The sequence below is a fragment of the Dermacentor andersoni genome, chromosome 6, assembly GCF_023375885.2.
Source record: "Dermacentor andersoni chromosome 6, qqDerAnde1_hic_scaffold, whole genome shotgun sequence".
Classification (NCBI taxonomy): domain Eukaryota; kingdom Metazoa; phylum Arthropoda; class Arachnida; order Ixodida; family Ixodidae; genus Dermacentor; species Dermacentor andersoni.
In genome coordinates, this window is record NC_092819.1 from 31146006 (window position 1) to 31164751 (window position 18746).

At 42.7% G+C, this 18746-nt stretch overlaps 3 protein-coding genes across 5 annotated transcripts in view; 1 reads left to right on the plus strand and 2 right to left on the minus strand.

Moving 5' to 3' along the window:
- LOC126521489 (palmitoyltransferase ZDHHC18-like) overlaps positions 1-6015 on the minus strand; it is a 28922-nt gene extending 22907 nt beyond the window's left edge. For all 3 annotated transcript variants that reach the window (XR_007597240.3, XM_050170206.2, XM_055066042.2), the window contains exons 1-4: positions 5361-6015; positions 4329-4489; positions 2519-2677; positions 116-253 (exon numbers count right to left, since the gene is read on the minus strand). Coding sequence is in view for 2 of the 3 variants with exons in the window: in XM_050170206.2 (XP_050026163.1) it covers positions 116-253; positions 2519-2677; positions 4329-4489; positions 5361-5596 (694 nt within the window). In the remaining variant the exon portion in view is untranslated. The remainder of the gene's footprint in view (positions 1-115; positions 254-2518; positions 2678-4328; positions 4490-5360) is intronic.
- A 205-nt stretch (positions 6016-6220) lies between these two features.
- On the plus strand, positions 6221-7756 carry LOC126521493 (transmembrane protein 242). Its single transcript, XM_050170209.3, has 4 exons — positions 6221-6408; positions 6539-6639; positions 6731-6868; positions 7616-7756. Exons 1-4 carry the CDS (start codon positions 6339-6341, stop codon positions 7748-7750), a joined length of 444 nt encoding a protein of 147 aa, XP_050026166.1. The 5' UTR covers positions 6221-6338; the 3' UTR covers positions 7751-7756.
- An 878-nt stretch (positions 7757-8634) lies between these two features.
- LOC126521484 (X-linked retinitis pigmentosa GTPase regulator-like) overlaps positions 8635-18746 on the minus strand; it is a 42172-nt gene continuing 32060 nt past the window's right edge. The window contains exon 18 of the mRNA XM_050170198.3: positions 8635-18583. Coding sequence (XP_050026155.1) covers positions 18560-18583 — 24 coding nt within the window. The 3' untranslated portion in view covers positions 8635-18559. The remainder of the gene's footprint in view (positions 18584-18746) is intronic.

Sequence of the window (18746 nt, forward strand, 5' to 3'; positions counted from 1 at the left end):
GTTTCATTACACCTCAGTTTCAGGAACACAGATGAAAAGCATTAAGTACCCACACTACAGCATTCTTTTCACCAAAAATAGAGTGACAAAATGGAGAGGCAAAGCCATAACTCACCATAAACAATGTGCGTGATGACACAGGAAAATACGAAGACACACAGGAAAGCGAGTGAAATGATGAATATGTAAAAGTACCGATAGTTTCTTTTTCCTACACAGTTGCCCACCCAAGGGCAGTGGTGGTCAAACCTCTCTGAAAGAAAAAAATAATATTACAATGCTTACTGGTGCTTCATGAAAGAAGAAAGGATCTGTTGGCATCCCACAGTCAGCTGACCATGGAGCATACAATAGCAAAATGACAAAATGATTGCTATAGATGAAGCCAAGGGAAATGCACAGGCTTCAGTCAAACATATACTGTACTTTTACACATTTAACCCAACACAAACCATTTAAAAAATGATGTATTCAAACGCAGAAATGTGCTATGCATTTTCACGGAACTACGCTATCTTTAAACATAGGGCAGCGATGAAGGCACTAATGGCTGGACATACAAATCAAAATCATTTCTGAAGCTTTGCTTCTTACACATAATCATGCAGCGTTTCTTTCCTAAAGATTTGAAGGTTATTGCATGCGATTATAAGTGTAGTTTTCCTTTCCGAGGGCTGTGGTTGGCGTGTGGGGTTATAGGCATGAAGCTGCAGCATGTGCACATTTTAAACTACAGTCGAGCCCAGATACAACGAATGCCTTAATTGCACAAAGTGTGTTCCCCACATAAGACATACATAATAGTTAAACTTGCCCTCGAAACTACTGATATAGAAGTCAACAACACACAGAAGAGATGCTGTATTGCCAAAAATTACGTGCACAACATTTACTCGCAGAAATTGGCGATTTAGCTCCAAGTAGTTTCCGCCCAACAACCGAACTCCAGAAGTTTGTCAAGCTGCCAATGTGGTTGTAGGTAAAGCTCCTGGAGTATACAAAATGCTTGAGTGAGCTATGAAGTTTACGGCAGACGGTATCAAAATAACTCGGGCAAATCTGCGGCTCGTAGTCCCTTCGGGTGCCAGACTGTTATAAGGGGCAGTTCTCTTAAAGACTCCTTGTGAAACATTTTCCCATTTTGGCTGAGGAATTGTTCGTAATATCCAAAAGTTTGTTCTAAGTGGGATCGATATACGCAGCTTCGACTGTAAATCACAATCAGCATTGACCACTCTGTAGATACCCAAACTCGCTGCGAATTTTGACATCAGGTGTGCCGGAAGAAGGCAAGATGAAGCTCTAGAAAGATATGCTGAGGTGCCGTGGATAATGAGCATTCAGACACTACAACTGAGTCTGAGGAAACACAGCCTGGAAAGTAAGACTTTGCCTAGATGCAAAAATGCACAATTACTGCTCGCACCATGATTACAGCATTACTCACCATCTAGCCACTCTGCTCAGGTGCGAAGCAATGTTAGGTCAAGTGTCAACGTTAGCCAAATTGCAGATTTGCCAGCAATTTATACTGGTGTCCATAAAAACTATTGTTCAAGGAACACATAAAGAGGTCTTACATCCTTCTAGTTTTTCAAGTTTGTACAAAAATAAAAAAAAAAGAAGAAGAGAAGAAAGTGTCAGCAGCACGGCAAACCAGACAGCTACAGGCAGAGTTGCTAAAGAGACATTGGCAACATGGATGAACTTGTGAAATATGTCCACTAGACTGGAGGACCACTATTTGGATAAACCAAGGGTGGGCACAACAATTTATGGCTCCTGTGTTTGAGTAGCAATGATGGTCATCTTACAATATTAGTCAATTCTATATAAAGAAGTAATTCTGTGTCACTGCCCTCATCTCCTGCTCTTTAGCTCTGTGCTAAATTAACCAATAAACTAATTTCGTGAGTTTCACAAAATTACACCACTGCTGCTGCAAAGCATGCACATAGGAGTAGTCTGTAGCAGATAGGAAGGTAACTATAGTAAGAAGTATGCGTGTTTGCACCCTGACAAGATCAAAAGGCAGGTATATGAGAATAGATTCTACAACAGCGGTGGAGCTGAGGAGACACACATCGCAACTCCCTAAAATCCAGTGGCATTCTCCTAGGCCCTTCACTTGATGTTCCTTTGAAGACACACTCTACCAATATAAAAGGTAACACTTCATCTGTGTTCAAGCAGCGATTCTTGCAACAAGTCGGAACCTCACTCACTGGTATTTGTTATTCTGTTTTCCTGTCGAAGAATTCTGCTCAGAAAAACTTTTCTCAATACAAGCACGTACAAGGAAAATTATTGACTTTGAACATAAATCTGGTTTTCCCTTTCATATTAGCAGAGAGAGCACATCGCGAATGCGAAGAGGCCTACTGTCATCATGGTGTCAGCTAGCCAGCAGCACTCTGAACGTGGTAAAATCAGTCTATTCTGTAAACATTCTAGGACATGTACACTAATGAACTGAACAATCAGACAAAAAAAAAAAAAAAAATGGACGGAGGCTCACCAACACAATTGTCACAGAGACTGCAATGCGAAGCCCTCGGAGGCCGAAATATCTTGCACGTAAAGCAATATTTGAGCTTCACTGTCTGGCCGCTCACGACCACTTCTTTGGTACGGGGAGGCGGCCGGAACGTCGGGGAACTTGACCCATTTGGCACCTCTGTCATGGAAAGTGTTTGTATCTTAGCGGTGAAAAGCCATGTGGAAACACAGTCAAATGCCTTTGTGGCCTAATACCTGTACTACAACATTACTCTTATATTTGACGTAGTAGTTCTGCGGAAACCCGCAAGGTGGAGAGAAGTAATTAATAAAGGGAATGTGGATGTGAATAAAGTGAATGTGGAAGGCGGGTGGATGTCTGATTCTCCCTTTATTCATTACTCTTATAGTATAGTATGTTTTTCGCTCCATATGAAGAGAAGGCCAGGGGTGAGCAATATCTGTGATGGAGTGGCTTGTATCATTTGAGCTCGCTTATATACTTCGTCACACAGGAGTTTTACACTAATCTCAGGCTTGCCACATACACATGATTAAATTGAAGTAGGCTTTAACACAGACCTCAGAGTTGCATCTGAGATTTGGCCACTAAATAAAAAAAAAAAAAAAAAAAAAACATTTCCAAGTTTTGATAAAGCAGTTTTTCCCCAAAAGAAAATTGCCTTTAAAGTAGTTTGAAAATGCTCATAACTAAATTTATGCAGGTGCTCTCCCCATATGGCTCTGCCAGGTGTCACAAAAGAAACAAGGTAATGTTGAAACAGCAAGCACTTTCTGCCCAACACATAAAGATTGAAAATATATTGTCCGCACTCGACCTCTCTCTCGCAGTACTTTGCTTTTTTGCTAAAATGGGCCATAACTCAACACTGCTTATTTGCATTGCCAGTGCTTACGTGTGTGCAAGTGCTCACTGAAATGCTATCTATGACTAACACAATCTATGACACACTCTATGACTAACTTAGCCAATAAACACATTAGCACAGATGCGCTCACTGTGCATGCAAGTTTGTCTCCCCCCTTTGGTCACTCATGAAGTGGTGCTTATATATGCAATTGCTAATCACTAATGCACAATTACTACAACATGAAAGGCACTGACTATTGAAAGGCTATTAAATGGCAATGTAGCTGAGTGTTCTAGACTTGCACTGAACACCTGGGGTTCTTTAACATGTGCATGGGTGTGCGCACAGTCACTGGACACACCAAGCTCCTTTCTACTTCTGTAAAGATTTCGGGTTGAGGTGCCTTGAATTATGGAAAACAGTAAACTGGGAAAGTTAGAAATAATCTGTATTCAAAGGAATTTCATATTTGAAGGCACCTCTAATTGGGAGCCCACATCCAATAATCCCATGTGATCACAAAGAATTGTTGTATATGAAGATTACGAGCCTTAAAAATAGGGATGTCATACAAATAGAGCAACATAAAAAGCTTTTTCCTTTCTATTTCATTACTTGCACACATTAAGCTTTATATTGCAATATTGTGGAATGTATGATGCAGCCAAGTCTAAACACTAGCACATGTGCATCCCGAGACATTTCTATCACTGAAGTACTGCAGTCTCATTTTTTTTTAAGCTAGTGTTCCGTTAAGGCTAGTAAGGTTTTAAATATCATCAACACTAACTTCTCAAATAACATGCGCTGTACAATAAATCGTCCCGCATATTACACATTATAACAGGGGGACTTGTTCCAAGCCCTGTCCAGCATTTCAGAACACAATCAATGCAGTTGTACAAGAACTTGAAATATATGCTGGCGTGCAATGCATGGGTAAGGCCATTGTCTCACCTATTTGTTTTTCTATGTCTGCCGCTTCTTCAGCACTGGCCCTAGGAATGACTCCAGGGTCACTGAAGCTAGTCCTAAACAGCGCAGACATCACAAAGAGGAACAAGACTGCTGCCACTGCTGGGATTGCTGGGCTGATCTCACGAGTCAGGTAAGGGCAGCTGCACAATAAGATGCACCACACGAATATGACAAACAAAATGGATGGAGCAAGCAAATAAGCAAAAAAATATGTACGCAGTCCAAGAGTGTCACTGCTATAAAATGTAAGGATGCTGCTACATACGTTGCATGTGTGAAAAAGACCAGGTGGGGAAACCCACACGCTCAATTGATATATAAGCGAGAGTAACAAATGTGTTCCTAATATCACTGAGAAATAATGAGTTCCTCACAGATAATGCTTACAGACACAGAGTGCCAATGAATGTCCTCTATCTTGTTGTTTTTTTTTTCTTTTGCTATGACAACCTGTGCAGTTCCTCGAGTACAGCAATAGCGCATGCACAACCGTCAAAAATGACGAGCATAATCGCTTGGTGGGTGTTGCGTATATCCGCCATTAGAGTCAAGGCACGTTACGATATCCGAAAGTTAACCCGAGAGTCACAAAGCCAAGCACTCGGTGCACGAGCAGTGCGAAATTATTGAAAAAGACGGGAGGATCCCCCGAAAAATCCGGCAAAGTAAGTCCGTGTAACGATCCTGCTACGTGCGCCAATGCTATGGTCTAAACCCAATTATCGGAGCGTGTGCGGATGTGGACGTAAACGGGCGACCGCTAAACACTATTAAGAAGGTGCAAAACGGCGTGAGCGAAGTGGAAGGACAGGTTCGCTGGATACAAAGTGGTGCTTTGAAATGATAACGCGGTACTGGCGTTGTCGTTGGCCTAGAAGCACTGACGTCGGCCTACTAATTGCGTACACCTGTCGACACACATGACCGGTTCACGAAGCAGACAACAAAGTGCGGATCAACTGACAGACCGAAGGCTGCCAGGCGGTGTGCTGTTTTGGGACACATACTCACTCGCACACAAAAAATAGAGTGCACGTTCCGACGATCAGCACGACGGTGACGTAGAACACACCCGTCTGTCGCGCCATCATGAGCCTGCCATCGCAGTAGAACTTGTTTCTTCCTGGGAAGACTTGCCATTTCTTGACGACTTGAGGCATGTTACCTTTGCGGCGGCCCTCCACGAAGGCGGGTACGCCGGACGGCAGTGCGGTAGAAACTTTGGAGTAAGCGGTCTCTCCTACCATGGGTCGGCGGCTGCGCGGCCGATGCTCTCGAGCTTCGTCTCCCAATCGGCGATCCCCTAGGGCTTTCTCGAGCAGGAATCAACGCTCATGAGGCCGTAGAGATGGATCGGAGCATGGGCTAGGCTTAGGGAGACGCGTAACCTCGACGAAAACACCGTCCATCCACACATCACACGGCAAAGGGGTCACAACGAGGTACAGTCACGACGTTCGGAGAGGGAGAACGGCTGACGGGACATTGCCACGAGCGGTTCGGTGAAAAACAGCTTACATTCCGGAGAGGTTCGAGCGGTTAGAAGAACACATATTTCGCAGACAGGCAACTTCGAGTCGGCCTCACCAGCAGGTTCACGTCAGAAATGCAAGCACAAGCAGCAGAAGCAGTATCAGCGGTATTGCCCACCCAAGATGTAGGACACTAGCCCGCAAGAGTGCGCTATAAAATGTATTAATTTTAACTATTCACAGGTTTCATTTCAAATAAATAAACATTACTAATAATAACGTCGTATAATTGCATAGAGTAGAAATATAGACCTTTGATAACTGATTATAAACAATTGTTTGTGCTTAGTTGCATTGACAGTGCTGCCATGTGCCGCCAAAACAAGTCAACCTCCCACCAAAATCGACTACGGTGCCAGTCCTTTAGAAATGAAAACAAATGTGTTCAGCAGCGCGGCGGCACGTGTACTATGGTCCTACGAAAGTTTTGAGCATTGTTTGTTTCTGAAGGTTGCTGATGGATCAGAATTCAGAAGCTGTTGAAAGAACTGATGACTGCAATAATGTCAGAGGGAAGAAATATGCAGGTAGCAATATACGCCTATCAGAAGCACACTCGTAGAAGTGTAGCACAGTTCGAATGGATTTCGTAGAAAGCGTGTGTGATGGTGTGTGGTGCTAGGGCAGGCAGCAACGAATTTGTTGCATTGGTTTCAGAAGCTGCGTTTCTGTTTGGGGTCGCTGGAGCTGCGGCAATCTTCGGCTTCGGTATGACGTTGGCGCAGGCAAAGAAACGCGACCCCGAAACTTTTGCCGAGGTAGGCGATGTAAAAATTTCTTCGAGAGGACTGTGGTGATCTCGTCACGTCATACGCAAATTTACTCACCACCTCGTGTTTTCACCCGCAGGGCTTGACTGCTTCGCAGAAGCTCCACGAAAGCGGATCTAAGCTCGCGTTGCGAGCCCTTGGAAGGGGAACGCTTTATTCTGTGACAGGGTTCTCTCTATTCTGCTTCCTGGCGTGGAAGGCGATAGGAGTTTCAAATGTGAGACCACGTTTACGATACCACTGCCACTTGTGCATAGATGCTTTTTTTTTACCTCCTGGTGCATGAATAGAGCAAAACTGGATGTTGGCACATAGTATGGTAAGCAGATAAATGCATTGCTTAGCGCCTGTGTTAGAACTACGTTAAACGTCTTTGCAATGCAAAGCATTGAATGGAGACGAGTTTCGTATTCATAGCACAGTCGACCACGCTTGTCTAAAGCACATAGTCAGTGCACACAAATTCGAAGAAATCTATACCTGCATGTTGCTGGCCAAATTGAGAGACGATGCTTGTGACCAGCAGTAGTCGCAAGGATGTACAAGCAATGAAGTGGCAGCCTGGTACCTTGAACCCAGCAGCTGCATTGTTTGCTTTGTAGCCCAGTGCTCTAGCACTCTAGGCATAGGGTCCGTTCGATTCGTCTGCACTACTGTGAACCAGTTCACGGCGGCTCACAAGTTATGAAATTGTGCAGCTTGATTTCTTCGGTGCAGGCACAATGTGACATTTGAAACGAACGATGCGGTTCAGAAGGTGCCATTGCTGCACTGCCGAAATGAATGGTAGTGTGCAACACCTCATGAATGGGTTCAGGTGGTGCAGGCAAATCAAACATACCTTTAAGTGTGGGTGACTGTACGTTGCTCCTAGCTGCTTGAGCTTTTTGTGGCACTTCTAGCCATACTCTGTACGAGGCCTAGTTGTTACTGCCACTGATTGTCTTCTTCCTCACCTTTTCAGCTAGAAGAATTCAAACTGAAGGTTGGCTCAATTCTCCCGCGGATACCAAAAAATGAGCCACAAGGACGGACAGAATTTTCTTCATTACGAGACCTTTTAAACTACATAATTGAAGAAAGCGATAAAAAGAAATGAACTTAAGCCCACATTTAAATTGCTTGCATATGCATTGCTGCATATTCCGAGAGTCCTGGAATGACATCTTGCAATTCAACCCACATCTAATTTCTATATAAAAGAACACGTGTCAGACATTTCCCTTTGCATGAAACAGCCTGGCCTAACCATTAGAACATCCTAGAACTAGTATAATTACCTATGCTGTCAATCTCTACATTACTGAGCCTGCACGGCAGACATGCAGTACAAATCTTTGCATTCAGGTGCTATAAAATGTTGGATAATGTATCTTACTTGGAATCGGAATGCCGCCACGCACAATAGTACAATTTAACTGCGACGTCCAATGTGCCACTCGTGGTATAGTGCACAGTGGCTCCCAACACACTGTTGGAGAGCAAATGAGTGCGACCATTTCATTTAGCCTTGAAGGAAATAAGTTGGTCAGGGCGACTGCCACAAGGATCCCAGAGTTTTGAATGTAGTGATCATCAGCTACTAGTGATCAACTGCAACTTTTACAATTGGGTAATGATGCAGAGTTGTCCTTGAAACTGTAAGCTATTGCACAGCCTGTAAATACAAGGTACACCAGAGCCTTAAGGAAAGGATAACTGTTCCCATACTTTTCGCAGGTGACCTATAATAATAAGCACACTCCTATAATGTGAACAAAACCAGAATAATGCTACCAAAGTTCGTCAAATACAGCTTCAATGTCGTTTTACACGACCATCAGAGCACTCTCAAATGACCATCTGAATGTGCCATAAATTCTTAAGTGCACACAAAATGGTGGTCAATAATACTTGCGTATTACTGTTGCATTGCTTTGAATTGGAATTAAGGCAGCTGCAACACATTGAATTCGATAACAGAATCACAGAAGCCTCACACTGTTTGCCTTTGTAAAATATTTATTTCATACACAGCTTTCAACATTACAACAGCATACACTACAGGCAGCCTGTATAGAAGATGTCTCATTGGTTCCAATCAAGCTCTTGAATGCAATTGGTATGCGTTGCTGCGGCAATTGCGAAGGCATCTAACTGGAAAATATATCAGATCTACGCTCCCGACATCTGCATAGTGCGATTACAACACAGCATCTCTTTCGAGATTTTGATGGCTGCCTGCAATGAGGCCACTGTCACAGAATATTCGTGTTGTACATGCAACAAGCATTTCATGTAGCATCAATTGCACGTGATAAAATTTAGCAAGGTATGCAATAGTTGGTGGTCCGTAGCAACCTCCTGTTTACTATGCCAAAAAGGAAGCAAAGTTTAGTTTACTCAAATGCAAAGCAAAGAATGAAGCCCTTGCACTCATTGCACTAGATATCTTCTACTATAAGGGCCAACCACTTAATTCTATTTATTTTTTTGGCAAAGTTGCCAGGTCATAGTTAAAAGCACACCATTTTTGGTGAAAAGTCATTTCATAAGTTGCTCAGAATTATCTTATGTTTTAGCTGTCCATAGAGTCTCAATTACCTTTTAAACTATAGCTTTAAGTAGAGATTTTTATAATCGAAATTGACCTTTATGTTGACTCTCGTGGAGTGCGAGTCAATGGTCGGAATGTGAAAAGGGAAAACCCCACATTCCCTTAATATCAGATTTGAAGATTGTGCTTTGACGTACCTAGATGGATCACTAATAAACTCTTCAATACGTCTTTAGAAGTAGTGACAAATGGAGGAGCATATATTACCCTTAGGATAAAATGGGGACAAGGCACTGAACTCAGTTAAAGTTGCTAAAGCAATTTACTGTCCATTTATGTCACTATAAAAGTCACTAAGACTCCAAAACAAGCACAGATGCCATTAAGGTGCCCAAAAATTTGCTAAATTTAATTATTTTCTTGCTAAATTACTAACACTGATCAATCAACCCCAACCTGTGTGAACTGCAGCTAAAGTTATGAGAAAGCTCAAATAAAATTCTGCAGGTTGCTCCGAGCACCAACAACCCACACCTAAAAGACTTCAAGTGAAAACACTTGACAGCTTGACTCCCCTAGCAGTTGTCAGCTGACCAGGGGGATGATGGTCACATGAGTAATATTTAGAGAACCCATGAAAGTTGAACAGTAAAATTTCAACAAAAGAAATTGACAGGTCTGTGACAATGCACTCATCACGGTCCACTGTCTCCTTGAATATGCGAGCCATCAACACCCCAAACCTCTGCATTCGAAAATATGAGCAATTGGCAGCTTTCAACATTGCAGACACGGTATACCAAGAGGCACCAGCGCGAGGCACAGCAGTGTCTAAGGCAGCAAACTAGGGCCATCATCCTGAAGCAGTTCTTAGAGGCAGACAACTAAAGAATGTGGCTCCCAAATTTGGAAAGCTGTGAACAACCATGGTGAGCCTGTTTGCTTCGCAATAGCAAGTTGTATATGTGGCTTTCAGCTAAAAATTGTTTTCTTCAGAATGGTTTTTCTAAAACAAATATCTGGAACAAAATATCAGTTGCAGAGACTGGGCAATGTGCTGCAATTATTTGGCGCTTTTACTTCACATTCTTTTCACATGTGTACTGGGAATATCCCTGACAAGGCGTTACTTTTTTTTTTTTTCCCCGGCTGTTCAACTATCAGTATGGGTTCTTATCTGTGTGTTTTGTCTTTACAAGAATAATGTTGGCACTGTTACTTATGCACTATAATCATCCTCAAGAATGCAACACCAATTTACCTTTCTGGGTGATGATTTAGATCAATATCACACAGGTGGTCTTAGTGGCCGTTCAGCACTATTGCTGAACAACAGAGTTGATCTGCACTGACATGTGTCCACTAATCTATAATGAACGAGCCATTCATTACACATTCAGTAATAAATGCCTTGTGGCACAATTCTTTACCCAATTCTTTATCAGTTTAGCAATGCAATGGGAAAGAAAGTTTGCTCTTAATGGTGAGATTTGCTTAAACTGACTTGATATTAACTTTCATAAAGCAGTTCACCACTTTTAATTTGCAGAAGAGTCCACTGAATGATTGGCAGTACAACTTGCCAGCGAAGTGAACAGCTCACTGCGAACTTAGCTTTCCATATTCTCTTGAAGCCAACTATTGAAGCACAGTAAAAACAAATGTACATACCAGCGACTTTTTTTTCTTAAATTTAAGAAGTTGTACAAGTGACTTAATACACCCACTGAAAGAGCAGCAATGTTATTTCTATGATTGTAATGAAAGACTATACCACAAAGACCCAGTCTGAACACCGAGAGGCAGTGCTTGGCAGAGTGAAGTGTACACCCACACACAGACTGCAGATTTCATAACAGTATGCAGCAGACGACAACACAGTGTGTCTGCTACAGGTATATATATATAATTGTAAACTTACACAACAAATCATACACATCAGAGGCTATCTATAGCAGCCATTTGTGCCAGCACAGAGAGAGGTGATTACGAGAAGCCTGCAATATCAGCAGCAAAAGGCAGCCCTGTGCACTTCACCCACCCACCTACAAACACCCACGGTACAGCACGATGCGAGGTCTATGCGAGCCACAAGCCAAACACCGAAGTGTGAAAGCTCTGTAAAGATTATGAGTGAACAGTTCTGTCACTCTCATTACAACATCTGTGCGCAACACGGAAAAATGGAGAGTGGGGAAAGAGGACTTCTGACAAATTTCGAACTGCAGTAAGAAGAAAAAGAAAAAAGGTTTGGTCCATCAACACAGTTGACATTCAGGTCGAGGCCTTGCCCACCGTGTGTGTAGAAAAATAGTGCAGATCATATAGTTTGTAGTGTACGACGCTTGCTGTTAAACATAGAATGGCAAAAGAATTGCTGTTAAGCTATCTTTGCGCACTGCAAGTATGCGATGAAGTACGTCCCACGTGCACCTTGTCAGCAGTATGCGCAAGAAGCTATGTAAGCTGGCACACGCATGAGTTCGAAAAGAAAATGCAGTTCACCGTCATGCACATAGAATAAAATGGCATAGCAAAATACTACCATGCTACCATCATTCAGTAATTGCTTGGTGTAGGCTTTCCAATCAACCCTCCTTTCAATTGTTGAGTCAGCTTTCCTGCAAGGCATACCAAGTTAACCACATCGTAGCATGGCCAACTTCAGGGGTGCAATTGAAGATAGTTGTTTGAAACGTGCGTTCAGTTTCGCCTCACACGATTAGCCTAGGCCACACCGACGGGTGCGGTTGATGGCATCTGTGCGGTCTAGGCCAACCAGGTGAGGCAAAACTGAACGCAAACTGAATGCACGTTTCAAACAATGATTTCTGATCCTACCCCTGATCAGCAGACACAGTGCAGTCAGCGTATCTGACATCGATGTGGTTCATGCAATTGCATCACATGCCGCTATTAGGCAGCAGTATACACTATCCATGCTTTTATATTTGTTTAAGTACTTTCATCATCACTGACAAAAGAATACGACACAGAGACACAAACTCAACAATTCAAAATGAGGGTCCATTGTAGCAATAAGGGACTAGTTGAAACTCCAACATTGAAGTGTAATGCAGGCAAATTACTGTCAGTGTGTGCATCAAACCTTCAAAGCATTGTCGTCTGTTCCGATTTTTTGCTTCCTCACTGTCGCCTGGTGCACTTGACAAAAACACCCATGAAATTCAGCAACTAGGGTACCGAAAGCCATCCTGCACAGCATCAAAGTCCTTCCTCATTCTTGTGCGAAGCTTGCTTGCATATCAAATCCTTGTAGTCTGCAATCACACTGGCCTATCTGAAGTAAGTGCTATAACATTTGCTGTGGCCACCCCAGTTGACTATGAAGATTCTGCAAAGGGTGTCGCAAAACTGAGCAATAAATATTGCAGCCATTGCACACTGCATTTATCTGTAGGCAGACACTTGTATATTCCCCCACCCGTTCTGATACCAAGTGTAACTAAAATCTGCTATGCTGTCCCAAAAGGACAATGGTAACGATTACTGTGCTCGGCAATGCACACTTAAGAAATACATTGACCACAGTCGAACAATTGATGAATACATTTAGTTTTGCATGGATTATTAAATCAATTTTTTGCCTTTTGCTAAAAGTCTACAGGCCACTCCCTGAAGACCCGAGTTATTTGCTGGGTTGCGTGGTGAAGGCTCCCATTGTACTTGTGCTTCACAATATCTCTAGGGAGTGCAAAGCTTTCAGCCCCTCAGATCACTACAGCACCAACACTGTAAGCTCCACAACACAACCAGGCTTTCATTGCGTACGATGAGTGGAGAGGGGGAGTCATACTGCTAACAAAGGTTCCTCATTGGCTAAAGAAAGAAGCATAAAAATGCTGAGATTAACACAGATTTAACTTGGAGCTTTAGTCGAACATGAACTTAATGAACACCGATATAATAGATTATTAGACATATAGGTAGATTCAAATTTTCTTGCCGATATCAGCAGATAAAGGAATATATGCTTATAAGGAATATTTGGTGTAACAAACCTTGTTTTTTGTCAGGCCTCTCTTGCAGCTACTGCTGAACCTAGCCATAGCATGTATATAATGAACCACTGGGTATAATGAATAAAGATTTTTCTAGCCAATATTGGTGTGTAACAAAGAATGCTTATAATGAATACAGTGAACTCTCGTTAAGACGAACTCAGTCAAGCCAAATTCTCGCATATAACGAAGAACATGGGGACGTTTGTTTGGTTTACCACAAACTCCATGCAAAAAAAAAAATGCTTAAGACGAATCGCCTCACACAATACGCCTGGGGACCTGCGCATCGAGGCACCCTAGTAGAGGCCTGCAGTGCACATCGCCCTTGGACAGAGGCGAAAGCAAGATGAGGAAACAAAAATGTTTGTGATGTTTCATTTTGTGAATGCGGGTGATGCACAAGTGTATGGGTGCTATAGCGCACACAAAGCTTTTGGCCCTCGGTGCGCCTAGTTGCCTACACTATTCACATCGGGGATCGTAGTAAGACAGGGCTCGCGCGGCTGCGCCATACGCAGCAACCGCCGGAGAAGAACGCCCCCTTGTACACATTCACCTACTAACTAAATTAACAAGCATGGACACATCAAACTCGATGACCGCAGACACACACTGTCAGAATGCTGCTGTGAGGAATCGCGGCAGCAGCAGCGATCGAAGTGACTTTTGTGCTGTCTATCGCTTCAATGCAAACTGAGCGGTGAAAACACGGCACATGCAAAGCTACGAGCCATCAGCCCACCTAGACTGTGCCCCCTAAGCAGATCGCTTTCAAATAAAGCCTGCGCAACCATGCGCGGCTGAAGTACAATGCCCCCTCCTTCCCCTCTCCCGGTGCCATGCACGCGATGCAAGATGGCCCGCTTCCCCCCTTGTGCACGCGAGATTGAGCCGCCATCGTCCGTTCACCATCGCACACACAGTGTACGGTGCACGAGGATGTTATCACGATACGACCATACGTCTGAATCTCAAACAAAACCTGCAGCAACTGCTAGAGGAGGTCAACGCAGCGCGCCTCCGCCTACCTTCCTCCACTGCAACGCTTTGCCTTGTTTCTCGTGCCTCACTTCACTCAATGATCAGCTAGACTTTCCTCCTGGCGGCTTTGCTTTGCTGCGTGCTCAGTGCACTCCTTTGTACTTTCACTAGCTTGCAGCCTGCACCAATGACCTGTGAAGCGGCAGGTGTCTGCTTGAACTTCCTAGTGAACTTTTTCCAGCAGCACGACGGCACAGAAGGATTTTTAAGATCATTAAGTGAGATGACGTCGTTTGTGGCTGCTCGCCAATTTGCACAGAAGCGGCAAACATCCATCACAGACTAGATGAAACCAAGCAAGAGTACCACTTGACAGTTTTCTATTAAGTTCGGTAACTAAATGCTTTTCACTTTTCTGCTGTTGTAAGTCTATTTCATTTACCGTTTTGAAGTAAGATATTTGGATGCGCCTAGTCATGTCAATTATTCTTCTGATGAGACAAACTTGATAAGATGAACTAATTTTCATGATCCCTCCGAGTTCGTTTTAAGGGGGGTCTACTGTACTGAGCATAACGAAGGTTTTTTTGGTGTCAGACTTCATTATAATTGTTTTAACATATATATGCTATAAAAGCACAGAAGACTAAAGTAAATATCAGTGTTCGCTAGGTATCTGCCACTTTCCAATCTACAAGTGGTGGCTAAATATACGTATACTACACAGACACACACACAAAAAGAAGAAAGGAAGAAAAGAAAAACCTCGTGAATATTTTTAAGACACCATGCACATTTCCTTTCCAATAATGAGCTGCCTCAGTGACCAGCTAGAAGCCATGTGACGGTAAGAAAGAGGTAGCAGGCACTCTGCTTGTGTTTTTTGCGAAGTATTTAGCTTTTGTAGCACTCAAAATAAATAACAGTTCTCCTGAGATTTCTTTCACCATTGCATTTAAAACGTAACAAGCAGATCTCCAAGGCAGGCAGTTTTTTGTAGCACAAGCTCAACTGGTGCCACCAAAAGCTATGGTATCCATTAGCTAGAGTTAAAAAATTAAAGGACACTGTGACTTGGCCCTGAAGAATGAAGCCACTGCAGCTGAAAATTGCAAAAGAGCCTTAGACATAACATGGTGTAAAAGTTCATATCCTGCATCAAAAGTAAATTGTATGCTTTTCCCCTACAATAAAGAAAATTGTGTGCACTGCTAGCAAGCTACAAAACGTACTTGTTAGTGCAACGTCGCAAGCAACGTTGACAGCATCCCACCTTCCGAGACAGCTGCCACAAGACCCACAAAATGCTTGTCCTTGTAACAAGCAGTGACAAAATGTCAATTGCACTTCCAGGAGCAGTTATTACAAAGCACTTGCTGCCTCTAGTTGCAAGCGCTCTTTATACAGGCATTAATGTCTTACCAAGAAACTCTGAAAAGATTTTTCTTTTTAAGTTAGGTTGCATGCCACTTTGACAGTACAGTTTTCCCATCACGACAACATGGAAATCAGTTCATTGCTCGTCCTTATTGCACCAACTTCAAGATCAAGGGTTCCCAAACTTGGTTGCTAGTGGCATCCTAACCCTGACTTGCTATCTCTTTTCTACAACTAATCATGGCATGCATGCATAGCTTTGATTGTGCAACTGACACACTGCACAAGCGAGCACAATGTACCGAGCAATGTACTGTTTGCACCAGGATACGCGCTGTTTTCGTTCTTGTCTCAATGTAGTAAAGATGCTGCAATATGAGTGTCATTACTGTCTGTGGGCCATGCATCTGTTATCATTAATGAATGTGTGTCTGGATGCAAAGACATTGGGATTCGTAGGCATTTTGAAAGTTGGTGCGGGCTTTTAGGGCGAAAAAGTTTGGATACCCCTGAACTTGATCCATGTATTGTATATATGCAAGTGACATATGTACAAGGCCACATACAGTAATACAGAAGACAAGCAGCGCTAAGTTCCAATATTCGCTTTGTTCCTGGCCACACTGCAACACCTGAGCATTAGTGCCAAATAGAAAAATGTTCGAATCTTGTCAAACTGCCACACAGTATGTAAAAAGAGCCATCAAAAAGTGTGCAAGACATATACGACACTTGAAAAGCAGTTACAGATTGCACTTCTTCCCACATTCTCCACCACTCCTTCTCTTTAGTCCACGTGCTTTTCAGTGAGAGCAAGAATACACTCAGTAAACACTATGTGAGTGTACTGTATGAAGCTACCCGAGGTGTATGTCAAACAAATCAACCACACATTTAATCTCAAGCAGCCCTGAACAACCCTCATGAGACTGCCTCATGAGACAACCCTCAAGACCTCCATTCTTGGTTGATCAAACATAACTTGGGCTTTTCGCCTGAACTGAGCGCTCAGTGCATTAAAATATATCAGCAAGAAAAGAAAACAAGATAATTTATGAAGATGTTACCTGCTGCTTATTGGCATCAACAGTCAACGCTGAAACCGATAGTTTACTACTATGAGGGTGATCATATGGCGGAAGTATGAAATCCATAACGATAATGATTTTCTCTAAACATTGTTCTAGGTCGTAGCAGCACTGAAGTAAAGCACATTAACTCATTAAATAGTTGATAAAAGAAATGTACATATATATTCATGCACAATGTATCTGTCATGCCATGAGACAAGCATAAAGATGAGAAAAGTCATAGTACGGAGGTGAAAGCACATCTCGAGTTTGCATTTTGACATGCCTGACACACATTTGTTCCTCAAATAGTCAATGAGCCAATACCGAGTGGTTTAGTTGCTCAAGAATTCTGGTGACAGCCAAAATATATTGTTGCAGAACTGCAGAGTGCCCAGCAGCCAACGTCACTACTTCTAAAACGTTCCAATATTTCTAGTAGTCTGTCCCACTCTCCCAAGACAAGAGAATCAAATTTAAGCACAGCCCAAGACCACAACCAGTCACTTATGGTAATGACACGCAAGCAAAGAACGCACAGAGCACTGCGTGCCTGGAGCCTGCAACATTCCACACGTATGCACATTTGTTGCAGACTACCTGACCAACACAATATCTTAGCAGCCCAGCAAACAGCTACTGGACAACGCAACCTTTCAGCATCTTCACAGATTGTTTAATAATACTCTGGCCACGCTACAAAGATCACATAAGGCAGCAACTAAAGCTTTATATAATAAAGCAAGAATAAGGAATTCTCAATAGTGAGAATGTGAATGAAGTCAGGTTGCCATTATTGGGGCCTGCTTATTTTCTCAATATGTATTGAATGCAGCCTCGTACAACTTCTGTAGCACTGCCAGAGTGCTGTAAAACAATGAGTTGAAGATTTCATTGGGCATGATCGTCTGTCATGCTATATTATACGTGTTGGACATGATGGCACACAACTCTGTGTGGGTTACATCTGTGATATAATGTACATTTCTTTTCTAAGTCATCAAAGTCTCTTATCTCCATCCTGTTATATTCTTAGTTCTATTACATTTGTGCAAATAGGCACCTGTAATGATTAGTAGCGATACTAAAGATATTAATGAGCATACTTTAAATAATAAGCAATGCTTGAGAGTGGGCAGTTGCTATTTAATCACAAGTAGAGTTGAAGTGAAAAGGAAACAAGACAAACGAAAGGACAGACACGGACAAGCACTTTAGTTAGAAGCTAGCAATTGTTGCCTGTACTGTTGTCCCTGTTTTGCCTTCACACTTCTACTCTGCACGTCATAGCAAATATTATTTAAAGTTCCGGAGGTGAAAGTTGGCTCGGCCAACTACTACAGAGTCGTGCCTCCACACTTGTAAAATGAATTTTTCCTACATAGAAGCTTGCACCATGTTATGTGGATACGCTGCGCATTTACATTAAATTAAAAAGAGACATGGAAACACATAGGAAACATTGTTGTTCAGGGCGGCCTAAGACAGTGCAACAGAACTCCAAAGCCAGAGTAACACAACAGTTGTACTGCAATCAGACTCAGAGGGTCAGAAAACAAATGTTCACACACACACAGACACAAAATGTGCTTGTCTATCAAACAGAAAAGCAAACAGCAAACAGACAATGAAAACATTACTCGCTGAAGTCACTTCACCAAGAAGCCAGAAGATGCGAATTCACCGGATGCAGACGACAAACACCATATGATCTTTCCCACACGCTCAGCTGCTGCGCATGAAGCGGAAGCAACCATTTTGCTTGCTTTCTTTGGAAGAAGGTTAAGGAGCGAACGTCGTTGTGGGCAAAAAAAGAAAAAAAAAAAGCAACAAGCGTGCTGCATGAAGCCGCCTTGTCAAAATGTTGAGAAACAAGAGCAGACGGGCATTGCCTGCTAGTGGCCGTCTCATGCAGAAGGTCACATGACAACGCAGGTCGACGACTGCAGAAGATGGAGGATAAGTGGGAAGCTTTCAGCACAACCAGCAAACACAGATAAATGCATTTCAAGCTATTAAGTGAGCTTTATTTTTAAAAACATGAAATAACAAATGAACAAAAATTATGGTCTTAGGTAGAATGTTCAATAATGGTCCAACCTTACT

What these genes read in the sequence shown, in the direction of transcription:
- LOC126521493 (XM_050170209.3), top strand. Translation starts at nt 6,339, where the DNA reads ATGGATCAGAATTCAGAAGCTGTTGAAAGAACTGATGACTGCAATAAT. An exon ending in ACCCCGAAACTTTTGCCGAG is followed by an intron (nt 6,640 to 6,730) that starts GTAGGCGATGTA and finishes TTTCACCCGCAG; the next exon opens with GGCTTGACTGCTTCGCAGAA. An exon ending in AGGCGATAGGAGTTTCAAAT is followed by an intron (nt 6,869 to 7,615) that starts GTGAGACCACGT and finishes TCACCTTTTCAG; the next exon opens with CTAGAAGAATTCAAACTGAA.